This window comes from Astatotilapia calliptera, chromosome 16 (genome assembly GCF_964374335.1).
Source record: "Astatotilapia calliptera chromosome 16, fAstCal68.1, whole genome shotgun sequence".
NCBI lineage: Eukaryota > Metazoa > Chordata > Actinopteri > Cichliformes > Cichlidae > Astatotilapia > Astatotilapia calliptera.
Genome location: NC_137437.1, coordinates 22177844 through 22192333, shown reverse-complemented (window position 1 = coordinate 22192333; position 14490 = coordinate 22177844). Strand labels below are relative to the sequence as shown.

The following is a 14490-nucleotide window of genomic DNA, read 5'->3' as shown; positions in this document are numbered from 1 at the left end:
CAGTAAGTTGCAAGATCTTCTCACACTTAGTTGAAAATAAAGTGCTCTGCTATTGCAAAGAGGCACAAAGAATTATACCCAGCTTTCCCTGACATACTTCACACTAGCAACATATTAGCATGTAGCTATAAGTTTGATTGCGACTATTTGCCTGCACCGCCGTGTACATGTTCCGCATGGACATAGACTCGGTGCATCTGTATTTTGACACGTAAGTGAATCTTGAACTAATCAGGAGTATATTTTATGGCTCAAATGTTAATGCAAGCTTATGCTAATGATTTTACTCCATAATTAGCAGGGCTGCCCATGCTTGTTGATAGAATGAATGTACACTTGAATAAACGTTGACGGACCAGAGTGGTATGTTAACTGTAAGGCCGTAGAAACAAAAGAGTGAGACTACATTAGAGTCCAACTCAAAGGAGCAAACAGAAAGAGAAGAAAAGACAAACAGTTTAGAGCACAGATGAAATGTTTGTTACATTGAATTTTGAAAGCAGACAATTCTGCCAGTGAGGGAAAATCACAGCAGGGGCAACCTGGGCTGAGCTGTGAAAAGAAGCATAAAAACATGAGTGACTCAGGTCAAACACCTGGCCTAGACAGAGACGACTCAAAGTTTAAAAGACCTCATGAGACTTTTTCCTCTAGAATCTTCCTTGAATATGTTGTTTTGCTCTTTAGTCTGTATGTAGCAGCTGCCAATGTTTTGAAGTTCAGATACTTGACTCCTGCCTCCCTTGGGTTTATTCTTGATGAAATATAGTAACAGTTCCCGTGTGTCTACTTCTAGACTGTTTTCTCTCTTTGATAAAATCTAGTCCCAGTTCCTATTCAACATACCAGAGAAATGCAACTGTGTAATGTCCACTCTAGGCCCTTACAATTAGAAGCAGGTAAGCAATTTAACTTGTGAAGGCAGTAATGGAGTAAGATGGGATGAGGACAAGCTATAGAAGAAGTAAGGAGTAGTACATGGTAGGCTCACGGTACTGATATTTCCTTGCATACCATAGCTCATAGCTTGCGCATGTATTTTACACAGTGGCCACTGCTTTGATATTTTCTGCAGCCCACAGTTGGATGTGTTGTTCCCTGATGATTCTATTGTTCCAAGAGTCCGTACCATTTTTACATCTCATCATTATTGTGTGTGACATAAACCTGGACGGTCCAGGCGCACAGTGACTCATAAAGCTTAACAGACCAGAAAATGTTTGGCTGTTTATGTGTGTTGGTTTGCGTGTGAGCACCGGTGTGCTTGTGTCTGTCTGTCCTCCCAGAGTTTATGGGCTGATGTCATAGTTATGCAGTGTTGCCCTCTGAGACCGGCAGAACACGCACCTTAGATTGGTTCAGGCCATAAATGAAGTTGTCTCATCGCGTCCTTGATGCTCTCTCCCAGGGTTTCGTCACACAGTGTAAAATCTTTCTTGGGGTCACAGGATAGCAGAGACGGCACTTCTGTTCAAGGAAATTGTATTCGGTAAAAACCCCCAAAAAGTAACGAGTCTAAAGAAGCAATGAGAGAAAAGAAGCTACCACGGCAAAACATAATATGTATTCATCATTAGTGCATTCATTCTGTGCCAGAACCTTGGTGACTATTGTTTGTCCTGTGTTTGTGAAACAGCATCTGAGATAATGAGCTGTCTGGTTAATCTATAAATTTCTCTTTATTTTATTGATAGATATTAAATAGGAGCACAGAGATTAAAGGCAGAAGCAAACAAATAATCATGAGTTCATTTAGGGCATAATTGCTTCATGCTACAGTATTGCTATTAGTTTTTAATTTTATCTTATGATTATCTCCACCAAAAAGACAAGGTGCTGGAAACACTCCTCAGAGTGATTGAAATTATGGCATGATATAGTTGCTGCTCATCCATGATGTGAATCTCCTGTTTCACTACATCCCAAAGGTGCTCTATTGGATTGAGATCTGGTGACTGTGGAGGTAGAGTGAGTACTGTAAACTCGTTTTTATAGACAGAAGATGAGTACACTTTGGACACAAGGGATCGACATGGTTAGCAACAATACCCAGGTGGCCTGTGGCATTTAAAACCATGTTCAGTTGGTACTAACAGGCTAAAAAGTGCAGAGAACCACCACCAAGAATGGATCAATGCTTTCATGTTGTTTAAGCTAAATTCTCACCTTAAGCATTCAAGTGTCACAGCAGAAATCAAGACTCACCAGACAGTTGTTTGTAAAATGGCTCGTTGTTGGACAAAGGTCACACTTTCTTAGTGTCAGAGTGTATTTTGGCCATCTGTCTGATGCCGATCAACAGATGCATTGCTGGGCCTCTTGAAGTCTCCGTAATTATGTAGAAGGAATGTCTGCATATTGCTGAGAACTGTCGTTTGCACTGCCTTGATGTTGCATGTAGCGTGGGTGTCCCTAGGTTTTGGTGGGAGCGCCACTTTTTGGTGCCAACATGTCCTGTGACAAATTGCACAAATGTTACAAGAACAACATGAATTCATTTAGATTTGTCTTTAGCAGAGCTTTATATTAGGGATTGTATATTACTGTCCACCTCCTAAAGGAAACTGTTTGCTGCTGAGGCAGATTTAAAAGGTTGTTAAAATTGTTACTGATTTTCATCTGGCATCGAAATATTGCATTTAAAGATCTAATACGTGAAATAATCTACGTGTAATCATGTTTACAACAGCTGTTCATTAAATCTAACAAACGTGGCAGGTGCATTGGGTGTAAGATGCACTAAGAGCCTGAAATAAATGGGAACAGCTTTTTCCCGGGCTTCCAGGTGCTTTGTGAACTTCTCTATATCAGTTTCTGTGAAAGTGAAGCCAGTCTGCCCTGTTTCCCCCAAATAGTTCCATCAAACCAAAAAGCAGTGCTGTGGTAAATTAAACTTGATGTCAAATTTCAGCATCAGGATTAGTAATAAGCACTTGTAAATTAACTCTATGCTCTGGTGTTTTCTTTGTTTTATTATTTGCAATCCACTATTTACATCTATCTGTCGCCTCTATTGTAAGATCTTCTGTATAAACTAGAGTTGTTGATGGAATTTCACCTCCTCTCTGAGGTGATATACTCAGTTTATAAGAATCCTAATTTTGAGTAATTGGAGTTGAGCTTTTTTCTTTTTTCCTCTATAAAGGCTTACAGAGTCAAAGGGCTATATTAGTGTTGGCCACTGGAATTCCATGGTTTTGAAATCTTAGCCTGAGCTGCTTGTGGTTGGGTTTCTCAGACAGGGAGATTTGAGTGAGGGTCACCGTGGCGGAGGAATGGTGCTACAATGCTTGTGTGGTGTTTAGCTATTCAGCAGAGCTTTGTGGTTTGAGACAAAGTCAGGTATGGCGCACTCATTGCTCGCTTGTACTCCAAAGTCATACATTCCTCTGGCAAAGCTCGTGCGCCGGGCTCTCTTCACGAATGATAACGGAGCCAAGACTGTGGACTGCTGACAGGCAAATTCGAGGATATGTTGTTTGTCTACTAAAACACTGATGAGGTAACATCTGAATGCTTTTGTGTTTTATTAGAACGACTAAAATCATCTTAACCTTTTCCACATAAATACAACCTATGATTTAAAGATGTTTGCAAAGGTCACACAGTAATTACAAACTCATAAAGTGGCGTAGCCCTTAATTTTAATAATCTCACACTGATTTATCTCATTTGCTCTCATTTGCTGTCTTTCCCGGTAGTTTCTGAGACCATGTGGTCTATTGTATTGTTTTAGGCTGTGTGATCATGTTTAAAGACATGCCAACAGTGTGTGCGATGTCTCCAGGTAGACACGGGAGTCACTTCTGCTTCTGGCTTCATGTATATATTGATCTGTTTAGTGCAGAGTTTAAAATGAAAACAAAAAGAGGAAAGAAAGCCCATTCATTTTCTCGAGCATGAAAAGGTCACAGAGAAATCTTCTAACGTGCCCTTTTTTCAGAGAATTGTTTGGTCCAGCTGTCACAGCAGGAGAAAAATAAAATCTGTTACAGATCAATCCGTTTGAAAGCCCCTTTTAAAATTGTGCTCGGCACTCCATTGACAGATTAGGGCTTATCAAATGCCCAATCTTAAAAGGAACAGAGCGTTAGCTAACCACAGAGGCATTTATATATATGAAATAGCTTATGGAGCAGTTACAGTGGTGGTTTGTTTTTTTTAAAGTAAATGTTGTTGATCTTAGCATAAGGCTATGCAATTATTACAATAATAATTATCCCTTAATATTTACCACATCACATTTTGGGTTATTTAGACCAAAATACTCAATTCTGCTCTACAAGGGCCTGATATCCACTTATGAGGACATTATACTGCTACTGTTCTCTCAAAATTTTAAACTAATATCCTCATATGTGGCTCTTATTTTTCAAAAAAACAAAAATAAGGTTAAAAAGAAAATCTGGTAATTCTTTGTTTTTACATTCATCGGGCCCCAATGTGACCAAATATCAAAGAGAAATTAAAAATGCATGCCGTGGAAGAGTTCGGGTCTTAGGAGTAATAGGCAGACAAATGGACCAAACATCAGTGCGTGCTGATATCAGCCTCTTTGCAAATAAAACAACGTTTATTGATATGAGGGATCAGATTTTCTCATTTGTGTCTGAATGTTCAAACGTTCGTCATGAAAAGCTATTAAGGCGTGTTTATACCAGCAAAATCAAACCAAATAAAAGGAAAATGGGTATTTGCATTGGCTATAAGCCGAGAACAGCCAAGAACTGATTTATTCATACAAAATCACAAAATGGGTAAAGTGTAACTGGCTACTATAAAAACAGGAAGATATGTGAAGGGAGTATTTGACTCCCTTCTCCTCTTTAGTAGATTCACCTTGTAAGGAGGCGAGAGGGAGTCAAGTTGGGGAGGGAGGGTGGGGGTGGTTAGAGCAAAGGAGCTCAGTCCTCTTCTCTGTTCTGTCATGGGAAACACAGAACAGGGGGTTTTCAAAGGGCAGATCTGCCCGAGGAAAAAAGAATCCCATTTTCATCAGAATACAGTCTTGACACATTTGTGCAGCTTCAAAGTGACTGCAAGTGCAGACTTCAAGGTATCATATGTATGTTTTATCAATGAGTAGAGGTGAGGAAGAATAGGAGGGAACTCGGGAGTAAAAAGAGGAGAAGAAATGAAGGGGAGGATTTGAGGGATGAGGAGGAATCGTGTGGGAAATCTTGGCCTTGGGAAAAAATGTTGATAACGACTCAACAAAAGAGAAATGTAGTTATGGTGCTGGGTGCGCTGTCTGCCACGGACGTGAATCAAGGAGTCTATGCAGCTATGCAGCTCCTTTAGCAAGTCAAATTCGGTATTACGTGTCTGTTGAATAAAGCTCTACTGTGCTATTTCTTTTATTCCATGCAAAACAAAGAAGGAAGGGGGGAAAATAGACTGACATCTTGCGGCCCTCCTATGTCAGCATGAGGATTTAGTGGCGATTTGTTGCATAAAGCTGATTTTTCTCTTTATTCTCTTTTGAGTCTTGTCCATACCTCCCACAAAATCCACGTGATACTCTTTGTTGCACTCATTTATGAGTCTGCTGCTTTTTCGCCTTCATTTTTTTCCACATTCCCCTCTTTTAACCCCATCTCTGTGCAGTCTGGATTGTTGATTAATACTGCAGCCGTTGGATAACAAACTTTAATCAACCACTGCGAAGTGAATCTCTTGGTTTTCCGTTTATATTTCCTCTAATATTCTCAATTTCCCCCTCTGCTGCTTGCATACCGAGTTATTTATGTGTGTGTGTGTGTACGTGCAGCATGTGGACAGAGATGATGTACGCATACGTGTTAAAATTGTAGAGAGGGTGATGCTCTGTTGGAAGGCAGCGCGTTCATTTAGCAAGTGCCTAATGCTGTGGGTGCTGTGACTGACTGAACACTAGAGAGGAAGCAGCCAAGCACTCGGCTCGGCTGCCAGAGTGCCGGCATGGGAGCACCGGGGTGGAGGAATCGCTTTTGTGCCCTCGTCCACTGGGAACACTCTCCAGAGATTTAGCTGTGAGTTTACACCCTGCCTACTTGACTGTATGCCTGCCCAAGTATCTCGTCACTGGGGAGATAGAGAGGGCTTTGAGAATTCCCACCATCCTTCCTTGCTTTGGTCTTAGATGTAAGTAGTTGTAGCTGATGAAAAGTGGCATTTGCTTTACAGCAAAAGGTCTTCCAGGTCATGCGCGTTTGCTTTTATTGTTTTCTTTTCTCTTTGTTTGCAATTCCTTAAGCTTTATCCAGTGTAGATGTTTGTGTATGCACAATGCACTGCAGTAAAAGTAACATCAGGCCCTTCTCCTGTTCCAGTCAAAGTTGCGTTGATGGCAGCTTCCTCAGTTCCCGTTGCCAGCAGACCGGTTTTAATTAGCGGGACATTCCGGAGAGTAAGTTAGCGACCGAGTGAGGGAGTGAAGTGAGCGTTAGTGACAGTCTTTCCCAGCTGATATTGATAAAGAAGAAGAAGAGAGGCTTTGATTCTGCTCTTCACTAAGCCCAGGAGAGCGTGGATCGCAACGGCGATAGCATAGTTGAAAAACGAGCAGCAGTTGGAGGAGAGGCCTCGCCGCACTAATGCACATTTTTATTATGTTAACAGACCGTGTCTTAGACTTCAAATTAAAAGCTGAGTTGTAATCACTGGCTCATCAAGTGGTTTTAATCTGTAGACTAGTAGTTTCAGGAGATATCCTGTGTTTGGGGATGGAAATCATTGCCTGCTTTGAGACTTGTTCTCTCTCTGCTTCAAAATGAAGCTAAATCCTAATGAAATCTCAGTAGATTTGAACTCCATAACAACTCAAGTTGTGATCTGGTTTTAATTAATTTTATTATTTCATTTCACGTCAAATGACTTACAGATATTGTAGTTTGTAGTACACAAAAGTCCTGAGATTACACCTGTGCGTCCTGTAGATTGACAGTGATGAGTGCCAAACCCGCGGTGAAGCATTTCTATAACTCGTTGTAGTTTTATGAAAGGTAAAGGTAATCTGCCCTCTCCGTACAGCCTAGCAGGCGTGCTTGTGGGGATGGACCTCTCATTGCTATATCGTGTCCAGCTGTCAGCTCAAATCAAAGAGAATCGGTGCATATTGCTCTTGACTTTAGAATACTGCTATTCTTCCTGCCACAGTATATGCTGGTAGCTGCTCACACTGCCCCTGCAAATGTCAGAGCGCACTGGCTTTGTTCTTTCCTCACTCATCCACCCTCAGACATGGCATAAGTGCCACAAGGTTTTACTCTAGTGTGTGTTTCTGTCTTTCTCTTTATAGTTGTGATGACAAATGTACTCGGGAGGTACTAGACTGTCAGCTTCACTCTTTGTGTGTGTGTGTGTATGTCTTCTCTCTTGTCTACAGCCACCAGTTCCACAAAGCTTGAAGACCTGAGCTTTCTTGATGAACAGCGCAATACCCCCCTCCGGACATCCATTCGCCTACCCTGGCATAATACAGGAGGAAGGCCCCCTCAGGACGCTAAAGGTGACTGGGCTATTCATACTACTGCTGTAGGCACTCAGGGGAGATATTTGTAAAATAAACGTGTAAAATATCGCAGTACATAGGATAATGTTATGTGGTATGACTCTGAAAAACCCTGAAGTTAATAGGCAGCCAACGGTAGTTCTGAAGTTTCCAAAGTACCACGTCTGAGTGCAGAGCCAACAACAAAACTGTGCAAATACTTGAACACTGCAATGTAAACAATGCAGCACTTATGGGTATTAACATTATCCTCAAAAGCCTTTTTTTGGCTTTTAAATCATGCCTTTTTTCCCAGCTAACTTTTATCCTGGTTATGTGTTTTGAATCCTCTGAGAGATCCTGCAGATTAAATATTTCATGGGAACATGAATTACTGAATAAGTCATCACTGGATATATACTCAGACTCTTTAGTCTTCCTTTTGAATATGTCCTCTTTCATTTTCACTCAGTCTCAAACATGAAGCTGATACATAAGCATATGGTCAGTGGTTCTGAGCAGGTTTTTTCTGCATGAATTCGTACATACGCAACAATCTTAAACAATTGGATTCTTTTCTATAAATTTTATGGGAGATTCAGTTCAACTCAATTCAGTATTATTTATGCAGCGCCAAATCACAACAACAGTCGCATCAAGGCACTTTATACTGTAAGGTAGACCTTACAATAACGCATACAGATGAAAACCCAACAATCATATGACCCTCTATGAGCAAGCACTTTGGAAATAGTGGGAAGGAAAAACTCCCTTTTATCAGGAACAAACCTCTGGCAGAACCAGGCTCAGGGAGGGGCGGCCATCTGTAGCACCCGGTTGGAGAGAGAGAAGGAAGACAGGATAACATACATGCTGTTGAAGAGAGCCAGAGATTAATAACAAGTATGATTCAGTGCAGAGAGGTCTATTAACACATCTTGAGGGAGAAAGGTGACTGAAGAAGAAATATTCAATGCATCATGGGAATCCCCCAGCAGCCTACACCTATTGCAGCATAACTAAGGGAGGATTCAGGGTCAGCTGATCCAGCCCTATCTATATGATTTATGGTATTTGTTTTTCAGATGGCACCACCTTTACCTAAATTTTGCAACAGTAGGTCAACATTTCAGTGCAGTTCATTGCAGTTGTATTCATATATTGCAAAAATCCCAACATGTGCCATCTTAGGAAACTCAACCTAGTACGCTGAGGACCTTACAGTTCTGATTTGAGCAACATTTAGTGACTTCCTTTTTGACTGGGCGAACCCTCCGACAGAACTAGACTCGGGATGAGCAGCACTCGTTTGATTGCCATGAGAGGAGAGTGAAAAGAAAGGGGGGAAAAAAAGATGAGAAGGAGAAAAGCTTCAACTGTGGGAGAGAGAATACACAAACTGACATGCATGAACAATGAAATGGAGAAGAGGTGAGGATGTCGGTGCACCATGTGAGGCCTCCTGAAAGCAAAGGCCTGTCGCAGCATAATAAGTAAGGGGTGATTCAGACGTTAGCTGAGCGAGCTTTAACTATAAATCTATGAAAGGTTTTGAGGCTAATCTTAAAATTAGAGATTGGGTTTGGCTCCCAACCCTAAACAGCCAGCTGGTTCCACAGGAGCGAAGCAGCTTTAGCCTCTGCTTGTCATTCCGGCTTAGGATACTGAAAAAGCAAGTCATGGTCATTAGGGGCTTTATATTCAAGAAGATGGATTTGAAATCTAAGGGGATCCAATAAAGAGAGGTTAATAAAAGATAACTCTTTTTCTAGTTCCCGTCGATACTCCTTTTGCTCAAGTTAGAGTTTTTCAAACACTGTACTTATTTTGCTGGTATAGTAGAAGGTGGTGATCATTTCAAGTGTCTCAGAACCAGCTCGTTCGCTTTTTGGTTTCATTGTAGGGCACTAGAAACATAAACAGACCTACACCTGCCAATATAAACACTCTCAACTGCCCCTCCAATTACAATAGGCTTTTGTGAACACAGGCAAACTCGCAAGGTGAAAACACTAGCAGCTAACAGCAGTGATAGTTGTAATGTTGAAAGGTGCATTAGCACTAAAGGTAGCAGTCATTTAGTGATGTTAGTTAACAAGTGTTATGAGATCTAATTAGTGCTGAAGTAGACCAGATAAGAGTCCTCTTTCAGGTCTTCACTCTGATTCCACTTAATTGAAAATGTATCCTCTACAGTGTTCAGGGTTTTTCATGTATGTGGCTCCTTCTGGGAAGAAGAATGCGGGAGATGCTCAAAGCATGTTTGTAGGTTAACTGCAACGGAAAACGATTTATTACAGTAAAGTTTCCAGCATTTAAAAGAAGTAATCATTTGTTAACTTCCCGGAGACATGGGGAAAAAAATAGAAGTAGTGTAAACAATTTTAATCTGTTTCATTTCTTTTCCCGTTTCCTTCAGCGCGTTTTGCTCCCTACAAACCCGTGGACATCATGCTCAAACCTTTGCTGTTCGAGGTTCCCAGCATCACCACAGATTCTGTGTTTGTGGGCCGAGATTGGCTCTTTCAGCATCTGGAAGATGTCCTGAAGGCCGGCGAGTCCACAGAGAACCACGGTGCTGTGGTGGTGGGCAGCGTGGGTTATGGGAAGACGGCCATCATCTCCCGACTTGTGGCGCTGAGCTGCCATGGAGGACGCATGCGTCAGATCGCCTCCAACAGTCCCAGCGCCTCCCCGAAAAGTAATTAGTTTTAGTATTTGCCTTTGGATGTGAGCACTACATTAAGTGCTCGTGTTTAGCTAATGTTATTATAATTTCATTTCAACATTAGCTTGCAAAGTGTGGGAGGGAAGTAATTATATATTCGTTGGCAATATAAAATCAAGTTGACTAATATTACATTTACCTTACAAAAGAATGCCCTCACACACAACTAATGTTATTAATGCTAGCATATACATATATAGAGAGATGTTAGTTTATATTAATGTAATAACTTTATATATTGGTGACCATGTGCATGTCTTCCAGCTGGCCCAGGACAAAGCACAGAACTTCCTCTCAGCCAGCCTCCACAGCCCACTCCACCATCCAGTGCTGCCAACACACTGAGGACCAGCAGTTGCCCAGGAACTCCCGAGATGCAGCGGCACAGGGAGGAGGCTGTCAAACGCCTGGCTGCAAAGGTGCGCCTTTCAACATCTAAGAGAGCTCACAGTAACAAAGAAGCAGGAATCAAAGAAGCTGAAAAAAGATTGCACTAGTTATGGTGGTGTTTACTCAGGGAAAAAATGTTTGGTGTGTGCACTGGATCCAAAAAAAGTAATTTTAACAATTTTCAACAGTGAGTAGATTATTTTTTGTTTTTGATGGATGGATTTGTTGTTTCTTCCTTTCTTTTTAAAAATAAAAAAAAAAAAAAAAAAAAAGGAAAAAGAAGGAAAATCGACCAAAAAGCATCTCAGGTTTTACCAAGTACTTCTACAACAGCTTCAGTCTGACTTCTGAAAACTCCTCTTTAATAGTGACCACAGATAATTGTGATATATTCTGTTGAATGATGCATAAAATTATACATAACAATAAGGGTAGGTTGCAGTTTACTAGTCAGTGTTTAGAACCTCCTCAGGGAGCAACAACCCACAGCGAGCCCTGTCAGCCATGACCTGAGAGCACAGAATGTAAACACACACCAACGTCAAACAGAGCCAGCTTCATCAATATTAGACGTCATTTAGGAATTTACAAACATCAACACACGTTTCAAATAGCAACACCATTTATCTAGGCGGCTATCAGTTATACCGACATGTATGGCACTACTACTGCTTAATTACTGGTTGGTATCCGTTCCTGTGTCAACTTCAAATAGGTGCTTAAATATATTGTAAGGCCGCCTGTTCAAGTGTTGAACTGGGATGTTTGAACATGATAAGGATCCTCAAAATTCCATGAAGCGGAGCAACACTGACTACTGAGGACAGTGCTTACTTTTTTGACAGATGAATATTCCATCTGTTGATTTTTCTGGCGTTACAAGGATCGCAAAATAAAGTCTAAATACTGCCTCTCTGGGAAGTTTACGTGTCAGCGCTGTTGAGCAGAAGATTAAGTGTTTTCTTGTATAAGCTTGTCAACATTTTTCACAAGATATAAAGTACTGCACGGTAACAGCTTTACATGTGTTCTGTTACTCCCCCACACCGTCAGTAACATTGTTAACCACTTGTCTGTGACCGAAACCCCCCCCCCCCCCCCCCCCCAAACATGCATACCAGACACTGAGCATATTTCTGCACATCTTTCTCTTTCAGACTTGTGAAGTGGACAGACAAGTCCTCGATGTTTCACTTTAAAATGTTCCTCTCTCGATGCACGCCGACTAAGCAGTGTGCGGTTTTTGCCTACGACTCTTTTATTTTAGTTTTGGAATTGTTCGCTCTGTTTCCACTGAAATTTCTCTGTCGATTTTTCACTCCCGCATCTTTACTCGCACCACCTCTTCTTGTGTTGCTGAGGGTTCAGTCACATAGCAGGTGCACGTTCACTACATTTTGGAAATACTGCTTGCTAAAAGCACCATTTGATGACTTTGGCACTGCTATTGCCTTGTAGCAGGTCTAATAAAGATGATTGGGGGCCACCGGGATTCAGAGAAGATTTGTGATCCACTGTTGTAGTCAGTTGAGTTTGAATAGTGCTGTGATGGTAGGTTGTAAGGTAATTTAATAGGTGGCAGCTTTGTGAAGGACTTTCTCAGTGGATGTGACGTCTCCTACTGATTCTGCTGCGTTTAATGGTACTGATTACAACCTGTTGTCCTTCTAACACCTTTAGAATTTAATACTCTTATCCTGTCAGGGAGGCCTCCTAATTAGTGACCCTGTCAAAGGGGACAGTTCATGCACCAGACAGCTAGGGTAATGCAGTGAGCTTCATGTAAATGTCTGTGAAACTCAAGCATTATCTCTTGAGCCAATTATGGTGAAAAGTGTTTCCAATAGGCGCCTTCACAGGGGCTCTGTTCCTGTGATGTGTGATGCAACGCTGAGCAGCTTCTGTCAGATTCTGCCAGTGCTTTTTTAATCATTGATTTAAAAGTGGTCTCATAACAGGAGCACTGAGGCTACTACCCTTTCTGCTTTATTCTTATTATCGAGACGTGCCTTTAGGTAACATTTCTGAAAATGCATTTATTGTTTTGCCAGCAGATGAGCTACCGAGGTTTGACTGCAGAGCCTTGCATCATCGTGTGTCGAGATTCGTATTGCTCATTGATGAGGCGGTAGTCTGCGTGACTTGTATGCTAAATTAAATCATCACTGCAGTAGGGGGCTTATTAAGAGTTGTGTTCATGCACACAGCAGGTTACTTGACTTTGTACAATAATAGGCATTCAATATATCAGTTTCCCTCTTTGTTATGTCACATTTGTGATGAAGCTCAAAAAACGTGTGACGCAAAAATGACAGAAAGGAGTGTTCGGACTTCTCTCAGACGTTTGCTGCTTTTAGGGTAAAGCATAACATCAGAGAAAAATTCTGGTGGTCGTGATTTTTGACAGTTTCTGGAGAAGATGTGAATCAGTGGTTGTGTTATTGTTTCAGTTGGTCCATCTTCTGACTGGATGTCACATGTTTTCCTTACTAAAGATGGGTTATATACATCCAGGGAGTTCAGCTATAATTTTTAAAATCTTACCTCCCTCTTTTCTAATTTGCGCTAGCTTTAATTGTGCCTTTATTGGCATGTGAGTTATATGTTATTATTTGAAAAAGAAAGAACCATAAATATGCATTTAGATCTGTGCTGTGGGGAGAAGTTTGGGTCCAAAACATTTATTGATGCTAAATGTTAAAAAAAAAAAAGTCTCATATCTTGAGGCTTTAGTCATTTTTCTAGAAGCTGGTCATCGGTTTTCTGTGGAGAACTAAACAGCAACAGCTGAGGTTGAGCCGTCAGAGGAACCGATCACCTGCTCCTCCTCCTGTGGGCCTGGAAGTGTGTCAGCTCCTCCAGGTTGGACTGTAATTAGTACAGTCATCTTCCTTCTTCTCCACCTCTGTCCCTACATTTTCCTTTTAAATCAGACCTCCTTTGAATGCTGCGGAAACCTGCTCAGGTACAGAAGATTCTACCTTTAGATATCCACCTGGGATCTACTCACTTCTTTTTATAGCTTTCGTTGCCCAATCTCTTCATCATCCCTTCTGTGTGAAATAATGAAAGGATAAAATCATGTCTTTGACATTGTAGAGATAATATGTAGTTTTATGGAGGCTTGTTGGTATCAAAAGCCTCACTTACTTACTTTGTCATGGTAGTTTTTCAGTCACCAGAGATGTTGGTGTTTGTAAACGCTTTAAAGTTATCAAATGTACCCATCAGTCAGTGAATCATATTTTTAATTCTTCCCGATTCTCAAAAAGCAATGGCTTCACTCGCGTTTGTTCTCGTTCCTTTTGTCTTCCAGGTGGTGGCTTATCATTATTGCCAGGCAGATAACACGTACACTTGCTTGGTCCCAGAATTTGTGCACAGCATCGCAGCCCTTCTGTGCAGAGCTCATCAACTGAGTGCGTACCGGGAGCTGTTGCTGAAAGAGCCCCACCTCCAGAGCATGCTCAGTCTGCGCTCCTGTGTCCAAGACCCCATGGCTGCTTTCCGGAGAGGAGTCCTTGAACCGTTGGCCAACCTTCGGAAAGGTAAAACACTGTAGTTGTATATTGCACTATTTCATTTTCATCGTGTATGAGACCACTAATCTCATTTCATAGTATTTTAATATTTAGTTTATTTGTAAATGTCTTTGCAGAGCGAAGGATTCCAGAGGAAGATTACATAATCTTAATAGACGGGCTGAATGAAGCGGAGTTCCACAAACCAGACTATGGAGACACCATTGCATCCTTCATCACAAAAATCATTGCCAAGTTCCCCTCCTGGCTAAAACTGGTTGTCACTGTTCGAATCAACTTGGTGGTAAGAAAGAACTTATAAAGCATGGCTCTGAGTTCACTCAGATGACAAAATATTCACTGTTATAATCACCTCGAGT

The 14490-nt window shown here is 41.3% G+C and overlaps 1 protein-coding gene across 6 annotated transcripts in view; it reads left to right on the top strand.

The window, feature by feature from the left end:
• The window catches only part of tanc1b (tetratricopeptide repeat, ankyrin repeat and coiled-coil containing 1b), a 120503-nt gene that overhangs the window by 73345 nt on the left and 32668 nt on the right, over positions 1-14490 (top strand). For all 6 annotated transcript variants that reach the window (XM_080290933.1, XM_080290932.1, XM_080290931.1 and 3 more), the window contains 5 exons: positions 7367-7489; positions 9891-10172; positions 10464-10618; positions 13906-14137; positions 14248-14414. In XM_080290933.1, the coding sequence (XP_080147059.1) occupies positions 7367-7489; positions 9891-10172; positions 10464-10618; positions 13906-14137; positions 14248-14414 (959 nt within the window). The remainder of the gene's footprint in view (positions 1-7366; positions 7490-9890; positions 10173-10463; positions 10619-13905; positions 14138-14247; positions 14415-14490) is intronic.